The sequence below is a fragment of the Euphorbia lathyris genome, chromosome 7 (genome assembly GCF_963576675.1).
Source record: "Euphorbia lathyris chromosome 7, ddEupLath1.1, whole genome shotgun sequence".
Classification (NCBI taxonomy): Eukaryota; Viridiplantae; Streptophyta; class Magnoliopsida; order Malpighiales; family Euphorbiaceae; genus Euphorbia; species Euphorbia lathyris.
This window is the reverse complement of record NC_088916.1, coordinates 75,209,947-75,225,260: the sequence shown is the minus strand read 5'-3', so window position 1 is coordinate 75,225,260 and position 15,314 is coordinate 75,209,947. Positions and strand designations below refer to the sequence as shown.

At 35.6% G+C, this 15,314-nt stretch overlaps 1 protein-coding gene across 2 annotated transcripts; it reads left to right on the top strand.

The window, feature by feature from the left end:
* The first annotated feature begins 5,823 nt into the window (after nucleotides 1–5,823).
* Nucleotides 5,824–14,717, top strand: LOC136235785 (oxysterol-binding protein-related protein 1C-like). Of its 2 annotated transcripts, none has more exons than XM_066025811.1 (10): nucleotides 5,824–6,800; nucleotides 6,887–7,243; nucleotides 9,744–9,843; nucleotides 10,192–10,637; nucleotides 11,151–11,306; nucleotides 12,245–12,412; nucleotides 12,500–12,640; nucleotides 13,066–13,296; nucleotides 13,749–13,862; nucleotides 14,395–14,717. In XM_066025811.1, the coding sequence occupies exons 1-10, from the start codon at nucleotides 6,255–6,257 to the stop codon at nucleotides 14,557–14,559; spliced, it is 2,424 nt and encodes an 807-aa protein (XP_065881883.1). In that variant the 5' UTR covers nucleotides 5,824–6,254; the 3' UTR covers nucleotides 14,560–14,717. The 2 variants fall into 2 exon arrangements, with proteins under 2 accessions (XP_065881883.1, XP_065881884.1); XM_066025812.1 differs by having other exon boundaries at nucleotides 6,665–6,800; nucleotides 6,877–7,243.
* Nucleotides 14,718–15,314: the final 597 nt, after the last annotated feature.

The window sequence follows — 15,314 nt, the reverse complement described above, 5'->3', positions numbered from 1 at the left end:
GCATGTTCACTTGAATATACATGTCTGCTTGAATAAGTTGTCTACTTGTTATAGCATGTTAGGCATACTCCTAAATCTCCATTACTATGTATCATGTCACTTGGCTTGTTATGCTTATGGAAAAGTGTTTAACATGGTGATGAATTTGTATGATTCTAACAACACAAGTTTATGACTAAGCTTGTGGTGACAGTATCATACACTTCATCACCATGCTAACTTCATCATGAACTGTACAATCCAAGTGGCAGGTGCATAGTGGTGGCTTTATGATGCTATGAGAACAAGTTTTAGACATGCACGAATAAGTTGTCTATTTGTTATAACATGTTAGACATACTCTTAAAGGTGAAAATGTTATGAAACCATTCAGGATGGTGATGAGATAAGTTTACAATATACCTTCCACTTGGCTTGTTATCTGATTGAAACCATTCAGGATGGTGATGGGTTTTCGATGCTATCAGCATAAGTTATGAACTTGATATTATGTTTAGGAAGGTAGCTGATCATGCATACTCTTAAAGCTGAAAATGATGAACTTGCCTAATTCTTTTCTATTTTAACATGAGTTATGCTGATGAGATATATGTTTCATGTCAATTTAGCATGTTATGTGTTATGTGTCTATGTATGAAGCATATTGGCTTGTTTTATATCCTGTTTTTGAAGTAACTGATTCAGGAATAAACATATGTTTCATATCAATTTAGCATGTTATGTGTTAGAAAGTAGAACTAATTCAATTTAATAGACATAAACGAATAAGTTGACTACTTTGTTATAGCATGTTATGATCCACTTGAATATACATATATATGTCTACTTGAATAAGTTGTCTACTTTGTATTGCCTATAAAAAAAGGATAGCGTGCAAGGGGGGCATTATGATGTGACGTGCGAATAGCGTACAAGGGGGCGTGATGCACGAATAGAAAGGAGATTTTGATGCTAAAGAAACACTGGAGCTGGATGGATGGAGTGGAGTACTAGAGGGGCATGGAGCCAACATTGAAGATCAGATTGATTACCAAGTACATTTGTAATCAGTAATCATTTTGTTCTTCAAGAATGGCTCTATGCCCATCCAGTAGTCCACACCATCCAGCTCAGTGTTTCTTTGGCATCCAAATCTCCTTTCTACAAGAATGTGCAGATGGTAACCAAGGATATCGGGATGATGGGGAACCATTAGAGTTAAATAGCGTCGAATACTGGAGGGGTATGGAGCCAACATTGAAGATCAGATTGATTACCAAGTACATTTGTAATCAGTAATCATTCTGTTCTTCAAGATTGGCTCTATGCCCATCCAGTAGTCTACACCATCTAACTCAATGGTTGCCCGACATCCAAATTTCCTTGCTATTCGTAAATCACGCCCCCCTTGTACGCTATTCGCACGTCACATCATAATGCCCCCTTGCTTGCTATTTGCACATCATATATCCATTGCATGCTCTTCAGTCCATCTCCTGGCAATTGCTACATAACCTGCCCTGTTGCTGATGTATCGTTCAAAAATTCGCTCTCGGCCAGGAAATGGCCCCTCAATGAAGGGCTCTACCAGCAGTCCATAAATATTCCACATCAGCTATAAAATGCATAGATAAATTAAATTAGACCCCAAACATGAGTAGATAAACTAGACCCCAAACATGAATAGATAAATTTACGGGTAAAAAATACATAGATTTATAGCATCATCTTACCATGGCAATACTATGGGCAGGGTGATCAAGTAGCTGGGGCATAGAAACATGTCCCAAGGGATCGATATTAGGATGGTAAATTTTGGTCCTGAATATGACCTGCGAACAATAGTAATATCATGAGTGTATTTACAAATATATGAACTGATTTATGTGTGTTAACAAGTTTATGCATGTTCTTACAACTAGAGGTGTGGAGGGGAAATCGACAGGGAAGTCCATATCGACTATGAATACACCTCCTTCATACGGGGTGTTTGGTGGGCCCTTCATCACGGCAGTCCATTGCCGCCGGTCAGGACCATATATATTGACAAGCCACTTGTGTGCCTCATATCGGAGTAGGTCAATCTGAAACTCAACATTACGATAGAGGTTCCTTACTAGTATATCCATGCTCGAAATAACAAACTGTAAGTATAGTGTTAGGTTGCCCTAGGTGACTATTGATGATTGGTAAACGCTTCCTATTTATAATGTGGGTGGGTAAGTGAAGGGTCTCAGAATGGAGAAATGGTAAAAGGAGATTAATTAGGTCTATCTGTATACGGTACGTAATTAATGAGCATCATCAATTGGTTTTGCAGATATCAAGACTTTGGGGATTCTAGGAGATAATGACTTAGATATGCTTCAGTTCAAGTTGGATTTGGCTTTCCCATCAACACCACCACGCCTCTGAAAGATTGACTACATATTGACAGATTTAGAGATGTACATTAATTGCTTTTTTTTACCTTACTACATTCAGAAATTTACGTAGTTCAAATGTAAACAGATTATGAGCATTAGTTTCCAATAAAATTAAAATCATTGATATACATAAATTCTTGTTCATTTGATTATTGTTCATTTCCATAATCATTCGAAGAAGAAGGCAAAGAGTGACATTTACGTTTAAAAAAATATCATCTAAACAACAATAAAAAGACATTAAAATAAAAGAATCTGTCATCTAAAATAAATCTATTGACATGATTGATTAAGACCTATGCCATCTGATACAAGTTACTACGACAAAAATTATTATAAAAACTGTCACCGCGAATACCAATATGCCAATTTCCCATATAGCGACTTGACATTTTTAATTATTAGTATGTCATGTGATGACATTAAAAGTGACGTTAATAAATAAAAAGATGCATCGTAACAATGTTCATAGGACAGTATGGAACTAGGCTGATGTCATGTATAATATCTTCAAATGACAGAACCTAACCGTCGTCTGAAGGTCCAATAGACGGCAGCGAGCCCTGTGACAGATTTATATCTCGCGGGACGACGGTTTCTAACCGTCGTCTGAAGGGGGTTTTGGCGTAGTGAATAATTATCACACAATCCAATGTAAAACTACAACAATGTTTCTATCTCTACTGATGAAGCAACTGCCCTTCTCAAATGGAAATCCACTCTTCAACAACCCCTCAATCTGCAAGTCCTATCTTCATGGAACACTAACACAACCCCTTGTGTTTGGTTTGGTATTATCTCCAACCTTTTTAGAAAACCCCTTAATCTAAATCTCACTGGTTTAGCTTTAAATGGTACTATCCGATGCTTTTCTTTCTCTTCCCTTCCTCAACTTTCATACATTGACCTCAGTTTCAACCAGTTTTATGGCTTCATCTCACCTCAAATTGGTCTTTTTTCTCAACTCATCTATCTCGATTTGAGTACTAATCTTCTCTCTGGAAAAATCCCACCTCAAATTGGTCTTTTAACCAACCTCAAAACACTTCACCTAGTTGAAAATAAGTTAAATGGCTCAATTCCAGCAAAAATATGTTACCTAAGTTCTCTTGAAGAGCTTGCAATGTATGACAATAGTCTGGTCGGTTCAGTTCCAAATTGTTTGGATAATCTAACTAATTTGGCTTGATTGTATCTTTTTGGAAACTCGCTTTCTGGATCCATTCCATCAGAAATCGGAAACATTTCCAACTTGGTTGAACTTTACATAGATACGAATCAATTTACAGGTTCAATTCCTTCTAGATTGGGCTACTTGGAGAAGCTGGTTGTGTTATACATGTTCGAAAACGAACTCTCTGGTTCAATCCCCCATGAAATTGGGAATTGAGACTTGAGAAGCTGATAATTGTTATATGATATCAAATAAGCTAATATCAAATAAAATAAACCATTTGTAGTTTCACATTTGGATTGTGTGATAATTGTTGTTTTATGATATCAAGTAAGCTAATTAAAGATTAGATTTAGAAAGAGATGGAAATTCAATTGATTTTAGAGAGAGAAATTAACAAAGAGGAGAGAGAGAAGAGAGAGAAAGAAGAACAAAAATAAGAAATTAAAGAGAGAAGGAGAAGATGATGTATTTGATGTTTATTTTTTTATTTTGGGGTTTATTGGTGATAATTAGATAATAAAGGGGTTTAATTTATAAAATAAATAAATATAAGAACCAAATTAACTCTTTTCCCTTTGACTTTTAACACCATTAGTCAATTTGGTATGTGTTTGTTAACGGAATGAAGTACATGGTACCATTTTGCAAACTTTTAAACCACATGAGTGTTGTTCGAAAACAGGTGTAACCACAAAACTTATTTTTATACTTTTCTCTTAATTATATTTATATTTTTTACGTTTGCTTACAGTTAACAAATTATTATTATATAAATGCAATTAAAAATTATATCTTAATATAATAATTTAAAACTATTTAATATATCAAATCATGTATGTCTATAACATATATCTTTAATAATGTATCGACAATAATATCAATATCTTTAAAACTACTTATACATGTAAAAAATAATATCCATAAATAATATAATTTAATGAAAACTATGAGACAATATCTAACGAGTAGAGAATACAATTAACAAAATATTATCCAAAAATAAATAATACAATTTTCAAAATTGATTTGTATTAATTATTATCGAATATTTTATTTAATTGTATTTTCTATTTGTTTTTATTATTCTAAAAATTCACATTTTTTTTGTTGAATTATAATTATTTATGTATATTATTTTTTACCTGTTAAAAGTTTTTGTTTATAAATATGATTTTTAAAAGTGAATCATAATAAAATAAAAATAAAATAAAAACAAAAACTTTATTTTGTTCTTATCGATGTTTATATAGGGATGTAAATGAAGCAGATATTTCTCGTCCCCGTCGGTGACCCATTCCGATGGGAATGGGGAATCCCCGACAAGGATCCCTATGGCTTGAGGATGAGGATCATTTTATCCCCCCATGGTGGTTTCGTGAAAAAGGTATTTGCGTCTCGTTAATCTTCGACGGGGATCCTCGATTATGGCTTGTGATAATTGATTTTTTTTGGATGATTTAAGTACATTTTAGTTAGGTAATTGGTTGTTTTTAAATTTTAGTTTTTTTTTTTTTTTTTTTTGCGGTTTGAAAATTTTGATTATAATTGTTAATATTTGGAATTATTAGCTACTGTTTCTTAAACGTTTTAGTCTTGATTGATTTTTTTAACATAAACCGTGATTCCCCGTGAAAACAGAGAAAGATGAATAAGGATAAAGTTTTTACATTTATAAACTGTGAATGAGGATCCCCGTGAAGACAAGGATTCACCGTAGAGCGGAACGATGATGGAGATAAATTTATCCCCGTTTAACTCACGGGGATAGAGAATACTCAACTAGTTTGGGAACGGGGATAGAAAATGCATATGCATTTTCCGCCCTATCCTGCTTCGTTTTCATCCCTGTTTTCATCTCTATGTACATACACATCTAAAATTCCAATTTGAGAAAAATCAAAATAAATTCAATTTCCAACGTTTTTTATCATTATATTTATATATAAATAATGATCAAAGTCCTAACATTTTGATTAATTTATCAAATATTGATAAGTTTAGAGTTGAATTGATATTTAGAATTCAATTTAAGATAAGTTTAATATTGTTTCCACTTTAGAACCATTTTGACTCTCTCCATTCCCACAACTTCTCATACATTGTACCTCTTCCACGTGTCAACATCTGAGTCCTTCGACGTCGCTATCTACAACACGCCGGCGGCGAATATCTACCTTTTCTTCCCTGTATCTTTCCGCACAGAAACAAAACCTCCCCATAAAAGCAGATTTAGCAGGCAGAGAGAGAGAGAGAGAGTCATATCATAACTCTCGTAACCAACCGCTTCGCATTTTTGAACTGCCTCTCGTGTCCCGCAATATATTTAATTTATTAATTTATTAATTGCAAAAAAAATATTATTTTCTCTGATCTGATTTTGTTGGCGAAAATTTCAATCCAATTCAATTGTGCCTCTCACGTACTTCGATTTCCGATTCCTTCTCTCTCCGTTTACTCCTCTTCTTCCGGGTTTCCTTCTCTTCTCCACCGAAGTTTCCGTTATTGAATCGTCTCTTTCCCTCTCTAAAATATTCCTACGCCATTTCGGTTTTCTCCCAGGGGATTTTTGTTTCTCTCTCTAGAACGGAGTAATTCATGTGAGGAGAAAATCTCTCGGTGTTTCCGCCGATATGCGACGGTCCGATCTGTTTTGATTTTTTGATTGTTCTGCTATGCATCATTTTTGTTGTATATCTACTGTGTCCGATAATTCTTCGGCTAAGACTTTACCTGATTTACCAATGGCAATCGCCTCTAGATCCGACTTGAGTGCTCGATCCATGTCTGGTTATCAGTACCAGCCGAACGTCCTCAATAATCATCAAAACGGCGGCGATTGTAATAGCAACAGCTTCATCAGCAGCAATAGCCGGCCTAGTCAGCGGGGATTGGCGGCGGCGGTTTTGACGGCGAATTCGCTGTCGTTACCGCGGGAACAACAGGTTGATGTGAGGATTAATGATATAGTTGGGAATGGAATTTCCGGGATTCTATATAAGTGGGTGAATTACGGGAAAGGTTGGAGGCCGAGGTGGTTCGTTTTGCAGGATGGTGTTTTGTCGTATTATAAAATTCATGGACCTGATAAGATTGTTGTTAGTCGAGAGACGGAGAAAGGATCCAAAGTCATCGGTGATGAATCTGTAAGAATGATGTCGAGAAAGAAGAATGGTACCTCGCAATTTAAGCGGAATCCAGTAGGCGAAGTTCATCTAAAGGTCCCTATCTATTATCGCTGTTGATTCTCTGTTTTGTATGCATTTGTTTTTATTTATCAAATTAAGTTCGATTTAGTTTTTTCTAGGTATCGACGATTCGCGAGAGCAGATCGGATGATAAGAGATTCTCAATATTCACTGGCACTAAGAGGCTCCATTTGAGAGCAGAGACGCGAGAGGATCGTTTATCCTGGATGGAGGCATTGCAGGCTGTGAAAGACATGTTCCCTCGCATGTCTAACAGCGAACTAATGGCTCCTATACAGAACGCAGCCTTCTCGATGGAAAAGCTGAGGTATCGCCTTCAGGAAGAGGAGTTGAGCGAGGAGGCCATCCAGGATGTAGAGCAAATAGTAAAGAGTGAGTTCGCATCCATGCAGGACCAGATTGTGCTTCTCAAGCAGAAGCAATGGCTCCTCATTGACACCCTGCGCCATTTGGAGGTACATGTAATCAGAAGTTGTTAAGAATATGCCATTCCATATAGGAATTTTTGTTCAAGTTCCGTATGTTTCTGTAGATTATAGAGGTAGTTTTAATCTAGAGTATTATGGTGATTGATTTTCATTTGAGGTCACGCGTGGAGTTTGATTTTTGAAATTTAAATATAATTATTTTGGATTTATGATCGTTGATGGTTAATGTTTTGGTTCCTTTACTGATGTTTAGTTGTATATATGTGGTCACTTCATTTTATTTTCTTAAAAATTAGTCCTTGCATGCTCTTGCTTTTTGTGTGCTTTGCCAATAACCATTGGCGTAGAAGTTTGTAGAACTTGATTGGCACTAGGTTGTATGGTTAGAAATGATTTGGTGAAAAGTGATGGTGATAATATTAGGATGGAGGAGTGAGGTCATTGTTCCTTTGCCAATTGCTTCTTCTAATAATTGTCTATGGTAGAAGTAGCTATCGTAGACTACACTTTTTGATAACCAATACCTTAGCTGTTTAGCTGACTTTGCCTAGAGCCTGTTACCTGAGTGTTCTAATAATTTATTCTACATCAGTAAATGTTGCTGTATCCGATGATGTTCTTGTTCTGCTTAGTATTAAATTTCAGTAAATTATAGTTTGGTGAGATCAGAATTTGCTTTTTCTTTCTTATTGTTGTTTTTGTTATTTCAATTCTAGTTTTACCTTCAAACGAAATTTCTTGAAGAAGGCTTATGCTACTTTATATGTCTCTCTGTGTCTGTACATATATATCAATGTCTGTGAAAGATCACCTCTCCCATTTTAGCCAGATTTCTGGCTCACTTAATTTCTCGTGTGAGAGACTTCTTTTTCTGCAAATGTATATATCTTATTAGCGTTATTCCGAGAATATTTTAATATTTGCTGAGGCTAGTACACACACAAATTCATCACCTCCCTTACAAACAGGAGTTCTTGTTGTCTGCTCTTTGAATCTCACACGTGCTGAGTCTTAAAAGTTTGATGACCTAATTCCTTGTGTTTGTTTGAGTAGTTCTCTATCAATTTGTGTAAAGAATTTATCTTTGATAGAAGAAGGCAAATTGTCTTGTAAAGAAAAAAGAAAACCTTGAGGTGCCCACAGATATATACGTATGTATATATATATATATATGTATATATATATATATATGTATATATATATATATATATATATATATATATTTTGCATAAAACTTAATATGGTCCTCTTAGGAAGGCATACTGATATCTTCTTGTTCTTGTTTCCTTTTGGCAATTTGTGGTGATAAATATCCTCAGCCTATTTTTTATTGCTTCTATATTATTAGAAACTTTGAGATGAGATGATGTGATATTGTAGTGTGAAAAAGTTGCTTCTGTAGTGAGAGCTACATCTCTAAAACAGAATGCATATATGGTTTAAGCACGAATGCTGTGTGCCCTTTCTTTAAGATGTGGCATTGCTAGTCTCATGTCTTTCAAAAATTGATTGATGCATTCATCAATTATACTTTATTATGTCTTCGCTTGTGAGTGTAGTAGTTGTTAAAGGCCTCAGGCGAGGATCAAGGCCCTGCGCCTAATAAGTCCCAGGCAAGCCTCTGTGGCTCTCTCCTGAGCTTCGCAGGCTCTCCTTAGGCACACCTCTTCTGTGTTTTGATTAATAATTAGGTTTTTAATTTTTTTTACTGCTCCCATTAAAATAAAAAGTTGATTAATCTCAACCACTCATCCTATTTAGTAAAATTAATTCTAAATCGTTGATCCAAGTAAAAAACAATAAGAAGAGATGTAAAAATAGAAGGGAAGGGAGGGAATACGAGTAAGAGATGTAACAGGGAAGCTCCTTCCTTCTGTTTTCTAATCCTTGCACCTACGCTCGAGGACCCCCTAGCGCGCCTTTAACAGCTATGAAAAATGTAATATCGTGGCGGGTATTCTCTAAAACTTCTTTGTTTTTCTTGAACCTATTCGATTTGAACGCAAATATCTAAATGCAGCTTGACGTCCCTTACCAGCATATCTGTCTAGCTTCCAAGCTCTGTTTTGTCATTTTCCTTATGTATTCCCCCTTTGTAGCTATTTTTTGGGATCTTTATTATGCTAAATTTTAATTTTTAATCTTATCAGATTTATAATATTCTAATGCCTTTTCAATTATTATTGGTCTGAATTAGCTCCTTGTCTTACCTGAATTTGAGTGCAAATATGACGTGCCCGTGTTCTAGTAGTGGAAATGTAGTTCAATTAAATTATAGCAGCCCTTGTTTAACCACCACCACAACCCCCCACCAAAAAGTGAAGGCTAGGGGAAAAAACCTATAGTGTCCCCAGTTTATATTTTTATTTCCACACATTTGATTTTGCTTCCATTTGAATGATTAAGTTAATAGTCTGCAGCCTTCTTTGTGGCTTTGGTTACCTGTGTTACATGTATCCATATTCCACTAAGGAACTGTTTCTTTTTTGTTTCGTTTTTTCTTTTTCTTTTTCTTTTTTTCTTTTAGACAGAAAAGGTTGACCTGGAAAATACAGTAGTTGATGAAAGTCAAAGACAGTGGAATGATCAAGGGGCTTCTTCTCTCTCAAGACAAGACAAATCAAGCGGTAAGTGTCATATTTTATAGACCGGTTAACTTGATGGATCAACTTCCTTTAACTATGCCTCTCTGCATTTTGCCATTTTCATTGTAAGTGCTGATTGCTTGTTGACAGATGGTTACATGATTCTTTTCTTGGTGTCCATATTTAAGTTTCTCTTTACCACCCCACTTCAATTGCGCATGTAATTTTTTAAAGAGGACCTCCTGTTCATTTTACTGGTAAACAGGGTGCTAAAAGTAGCTTGAAATACCACTTCTTTTTGTTTGCTCTTATTATCTTAACTCTATTATTTAACAGAAGCCCTGGTTAGATTTTCTTGTAATGTTTTTTTCGGGTTTTCTTTCTTTGAAGCGAGCGCTAGTGAATCTGATGATGATAATGAAAGAGTTGATGCTGCAGAGGAAGAAACTGATGATGAGGAGAATACCTTCTTTGATACACGTGACTTCCTGTCATCAGGTTCCTTCAAAAGTAGTGGGTCTGATTTCCGTACTTCATCTTTCTCGTCTGATGATGAGGGAAATGTACCGCTTGAATCAGAAGAAGATACTGATCCTTCCATCAAATCTGTTGGGAAAGATTATCCACATGTTAAACGACGTAAGAAGTTACCTGACCCAGTTGAAAAAGAGAAAGGTGTCAGCCTTTGGTCAATGATTAAGGATAATATAGGGAAGGATCTCACTAAAGTTTGTCTACCTGTTTACTTTAATGAACCTCTCTCTTCACTACAAAAATGTTTTGAAGATTTGGAATACTCATACCTCCTTGATCGGGCATATGAATATGGTAGAAGGGTAAGCCTCCTCTTCCAGAACACTGGTTTTGTTACTAACACTTGATTCTACATTTCTTGATTGTTTTCACCTTACATGTGCAGTTTGTAACGCGCGCTTTGATTTACTTTTCAATAGATTTATTGCCTCCTATTACTTTCTAACTATTCAGTTCAATGAAATCAATGGAAAGCCTATATTTTACAAAATTAAATTATAGGATCAGAATTAAGCTATTGGAGAATTTGCTGCTTAGTATTTCTTCCAAAATAAATATGGATGTTAAAAATTTGGATTACTTCTTCATGCTGTATAGCATCCTGTACCCATTATGGTTGGTTATCAAAATGGATATTTTTGGGTTTTTTTGTCTGTTAAATGCATATCAAGTTAAGACTTTTAAATGCTTTTCTCATCATATTCATCTGCCCTTATGATTACTGCTTTCTAGTTTGTGGTTATTAGCATTGAAATTTCAGAGTTGATCCCAATAGGTTTACATCTGTGGAGCATTTATATATGTGTCTATTGTAGGGCAATGGCCTTATGAGGATCCTTAATGTGGCTGCTTTTGCTGTATCTGGATACGCTTCAACAGAAGGAAGGATTTGCAAGCCTTTCAATCCACTGCTAGGGGAAACATTCGAGGCTGACTATCCAGATAAAGGCCTCCGTTTTTTCTCTGAGAAGGTCAGATATCTCCCTTGTAGATTAAATTCTCGGATCAGTAAAATGATTATCTTTTCTTTTTTCTTTGTTTCCTTAATACTATGGTACTCACCCTAAGCATAACCTATCCGTATTAAAATATATATACATCAAGTGTTTGATTATCTCAACTCAAGTAGACAAATCATTATCTAAGTCTTGTAACCTAATCTTAGATTAACTAGGAAACCAAGGTCCAAACGGACTGCTAGTCTAAGACTTAGTCCTAGTCCAATACGGACTGCTGAGTCCAAACCGATCTGATGACAATTCCTAGTCCAATCCAGCCTGTATTCTCCATTAATCCGAAGCTCAACAAAGAAAGGTTGGTTAGAAAGGGAGCTCAATGCTCACATAAAATGAGTGTGTCGTGGTTCGTATTTCTTTGTTTACTAGGTGCTGAAAATAGGTTTTGAGTAATATTTTTCTATATTTCAACATAGATGATGTTTCACAGTTTTATTTCAGATAAAGGGAGGGACAAGTTTTGATTCATGGATGCTTCTGGGTTTTTTCACTATTGGGGATGGTAGTAAAAAACTTGAAAAATTAACACCAGTTCTGAATTTCTTGTGACAACCTGGGTTTTTAAAATAAAAGATACAGACTGTACTAAAAGTTGGAGAAACCAATGAGAAGGAATTGCTGCAATATAACATAAGAACCCATTGCTGTTAATACAGCATTAGAGAAAAATAAGCATTGGGGAGCCTGAAAGAGGAAACATCAGATGATGCTTGTCTCCTTTTTCTGGAGAAACTATTTTTGTGTGTGCGGGCGCGTAATTTATGTGCGCTTCACACATAAATGTATAATGCTAAGAACAATGCTGAACATAATTATTACATCATTTTAATTTTTTTCATTAAAATGTTAAGTTTTCATATTTCACGTGTGAAGAAGCTTACTATTGTTGTCAGGTCAGTCATCATCCTATGGTTGTTGCATGCCATTGTGAGGGTACAGGGTGGAAATTTTGGGGAGACAGCAATCTCAAAAGCAAATTTTGGGGTCGCTCTATTCAACTTGATCCTGTTGGTGTTTTGACTTTGGAATTTGATGATGGAGAAGTTTTCCAATGGAGCAAGGTATGAAATCAAGCTATCTCCTTTTTGGTTAGGTTCCAGTTTGAGCTTAGTTTTTTTTTTTTTTTTTTTGTTTCTGAATCTTGTTAGGTCACAACTTCAATATACAATCTCATTTTGGGAAAGTTGTACTGTGATCACTATGGTACAATGCGAATAGAGGGAAATCGTGAGTACTCATGCAAAATGAAATTCAAGGAGCAATCTATCATAGACCGAAATCCTCACCAGGTGAGCACTGTTTTTTATATACTTTATATGACCTTGGTGCTAGGCTCATGACCCTTTTGGATCTCCCATGATTATCATATGAAGGAAGGGTACAGTAGCTATGCTAGATATTTATTACTGCTTCTTGATAACTTTGAGATCATACTGGGTAAAAATATGTTGCAACATTTATTGATTTTTGCTCTCTAGAAGCTCTTCAGTGTTAAATTCCTATCCGTCAATGCTTATTCTTTTAGCAAGCACCTTATTTATTAGTTTGGATATACGTGTGACATCATTAGATACAAATATTGTATACAGTTCAAAACAATTGAGCACGTTTTCTTGAAAAAAAAAAAAAAACACACGAAGTTGTTTCTATCCATGCCTACTAGAACCACTGGATACTACTACTACATTAGTTCATGCAAATCTGGTTTTTGCAGGTTCAAGGGATGGTTCAGGACAGTAATGGTAAAAGAGTAGCATCTCTTTTTGGAAAATGGGATGATAGCATCCATTACACAGATGGTGACAGTACTGGGAAGGGAAAAGGATATGAACCTATGCAAGATTCTCATTTGCTCTGGAAGCGAAACAAGCCTCCCCAATTTCCCACCAGATATAACTTGACACGTTTTGCTATAACATTAAATGAGCTAACCCCAGGACTAAAGGTGACTGTTTTGGTATTACAGCTTGTCATCCTTTTTGGTTAGGTGTCCCACATTATTGTGGAGTAAAAAAATTGGTTTGCTATTTAATTCATATTGTACACAAGTTTGTTGTTCAATCGCATCTACTTAACATGCATGTCCCTTAGATGGGTCTTAGTAAACCTGCTGGTGGGCCTGGGCACCTGCCCAGGCCTGTGTCCAATGGACCAGGTTTGAGCAGAATAACATTTATATTTATTCCAAGTGTTTATTGTTAATAAGGTGGGTGGGTTTATGCGAGCCAGTCTTGAGCTGAGTGTTTTTAGGCATAAGCCGACCCTGGCCCAGCCAGATCCATGAACAGGTCTAGGTCTTAGTAATTTGTATGAACAAAATGAAATCTGGGAATTTCTATTTCATGATTGAGTTGTGGTTCTTTCAATATGATTTTTGATGTACATTTCCATATCCAGGAAAAGTTGCCACCTACAGATTCAAGGCTTAGGCCTGATCAAAGATACTTGGAGAATGGTGAATTTGAAATGGCAAATTCAGAAAAATTGCGTCTGGAGCAGCGTCAGCGCCAGGTCAGTTGCACTTATATTTAAATTTGTGCTTGTATGGCTTTTTAGTGACCATAAGGGTATTCAGATGTCCGGTCAATATATAATTTGTACAGGCATAAGTGGCAGAACTATATTTTCTCTTTGTATACTAGACTGTTAGAAAACACAAATCAACAGATAGAAAGAACAAAATAATGGATAGAAAGAGAAGTTCATTGATGACTTTAAGCAGAAAACATTCCCGATCCCTTTCGCGACACGAGACCCTCCTCTTGCCCTTTATCTAATTGCTTGGCCACACTTGTGCACAACTACCTTCTGCACTATAGCCAGCCCATCATTCAAACATTAGGCCCATCAAGAGCATCCTAAGGGGCCACATTGATACTCAAACGTGATTTTGGAGTAAATTGATCTTACTAGCCGGCTACAGTGGCCACAAATTGATCCGTTGTCCAATTTGTTTGCAACTCTAATTGGCTTGCTATGTTGTTTTGGTGAAGAGACTATCTATCTTCTTATTTTCTACTGTTACCCTTTTCTATTTTACTAGGCACGAAAGATGCAGGAGAGGGGTTGGAAGCCTCAGTGGTTCACCAAGGATAAAGGAAATGACTCGTACCGGTACGTTGGAGGGTATTGGGAGGCCAGGGAACAAGGTTCTTGGGATTCATGTCCTGATATATTTGGCCAAGTCCCTTCAGAGCAGCTTGATTAATTAAAACAATGTTAAAAATTTCAATCATTCTTTTTTCCAATTTTTTTGGGGATATCTGGAGGACAACTGTTGCTCGGTGCAGTTGAATTGCCCCCTTGAAATCCATGTAAGTAAATTAAGATGCCGTAATAAAAAAAAAAATCCCATTTTGTCTCTTTTGAGTTTAATTTCAACTGTAAATATTATTTGGATAGCATACCAAGGATTCAACTTGAATTGCATATGCATTTCGAAGTTCAACTTACTGAAATATGAGAATCGGTTTGAGGTTGCATTCCACCTCAAAATCTGCATGCCCAAGCAAAATACAATTCTGGTGCTTGTTCTTGGCATGCCATTTTTCTGTTCTAAAAATAACCGAGACTACCAAGTGTTTAGCCTGATTCCTAGAGTTGTAATTTCTTATATGATACTATTGGTATGGTTTATCATCTTGATTGCATTTCTATTATATATAATCGATACCTTTAATTTTTTATGAAAAGGGGTATAGTAGGAAAAATAATAATTTAAACGATTATAATTATATTTCTAAAAAAAATGCCACTTTTGATGAAAATCTAAATATAATTTATCTATTATATATGTAATGTGATGAGTCATTTTATAGAACTTGTAGCAAAGAAAGGAAAATTGTTATGAATGATGCTCTGTTGAAGCATTTATTTATGATGATTGTCAGTTAAAAATAATGACAGTTATAGTGCTTAGTAAATTACGGTGGTAGTGCTTTGTAAACTAGGGTAAAATTGGAT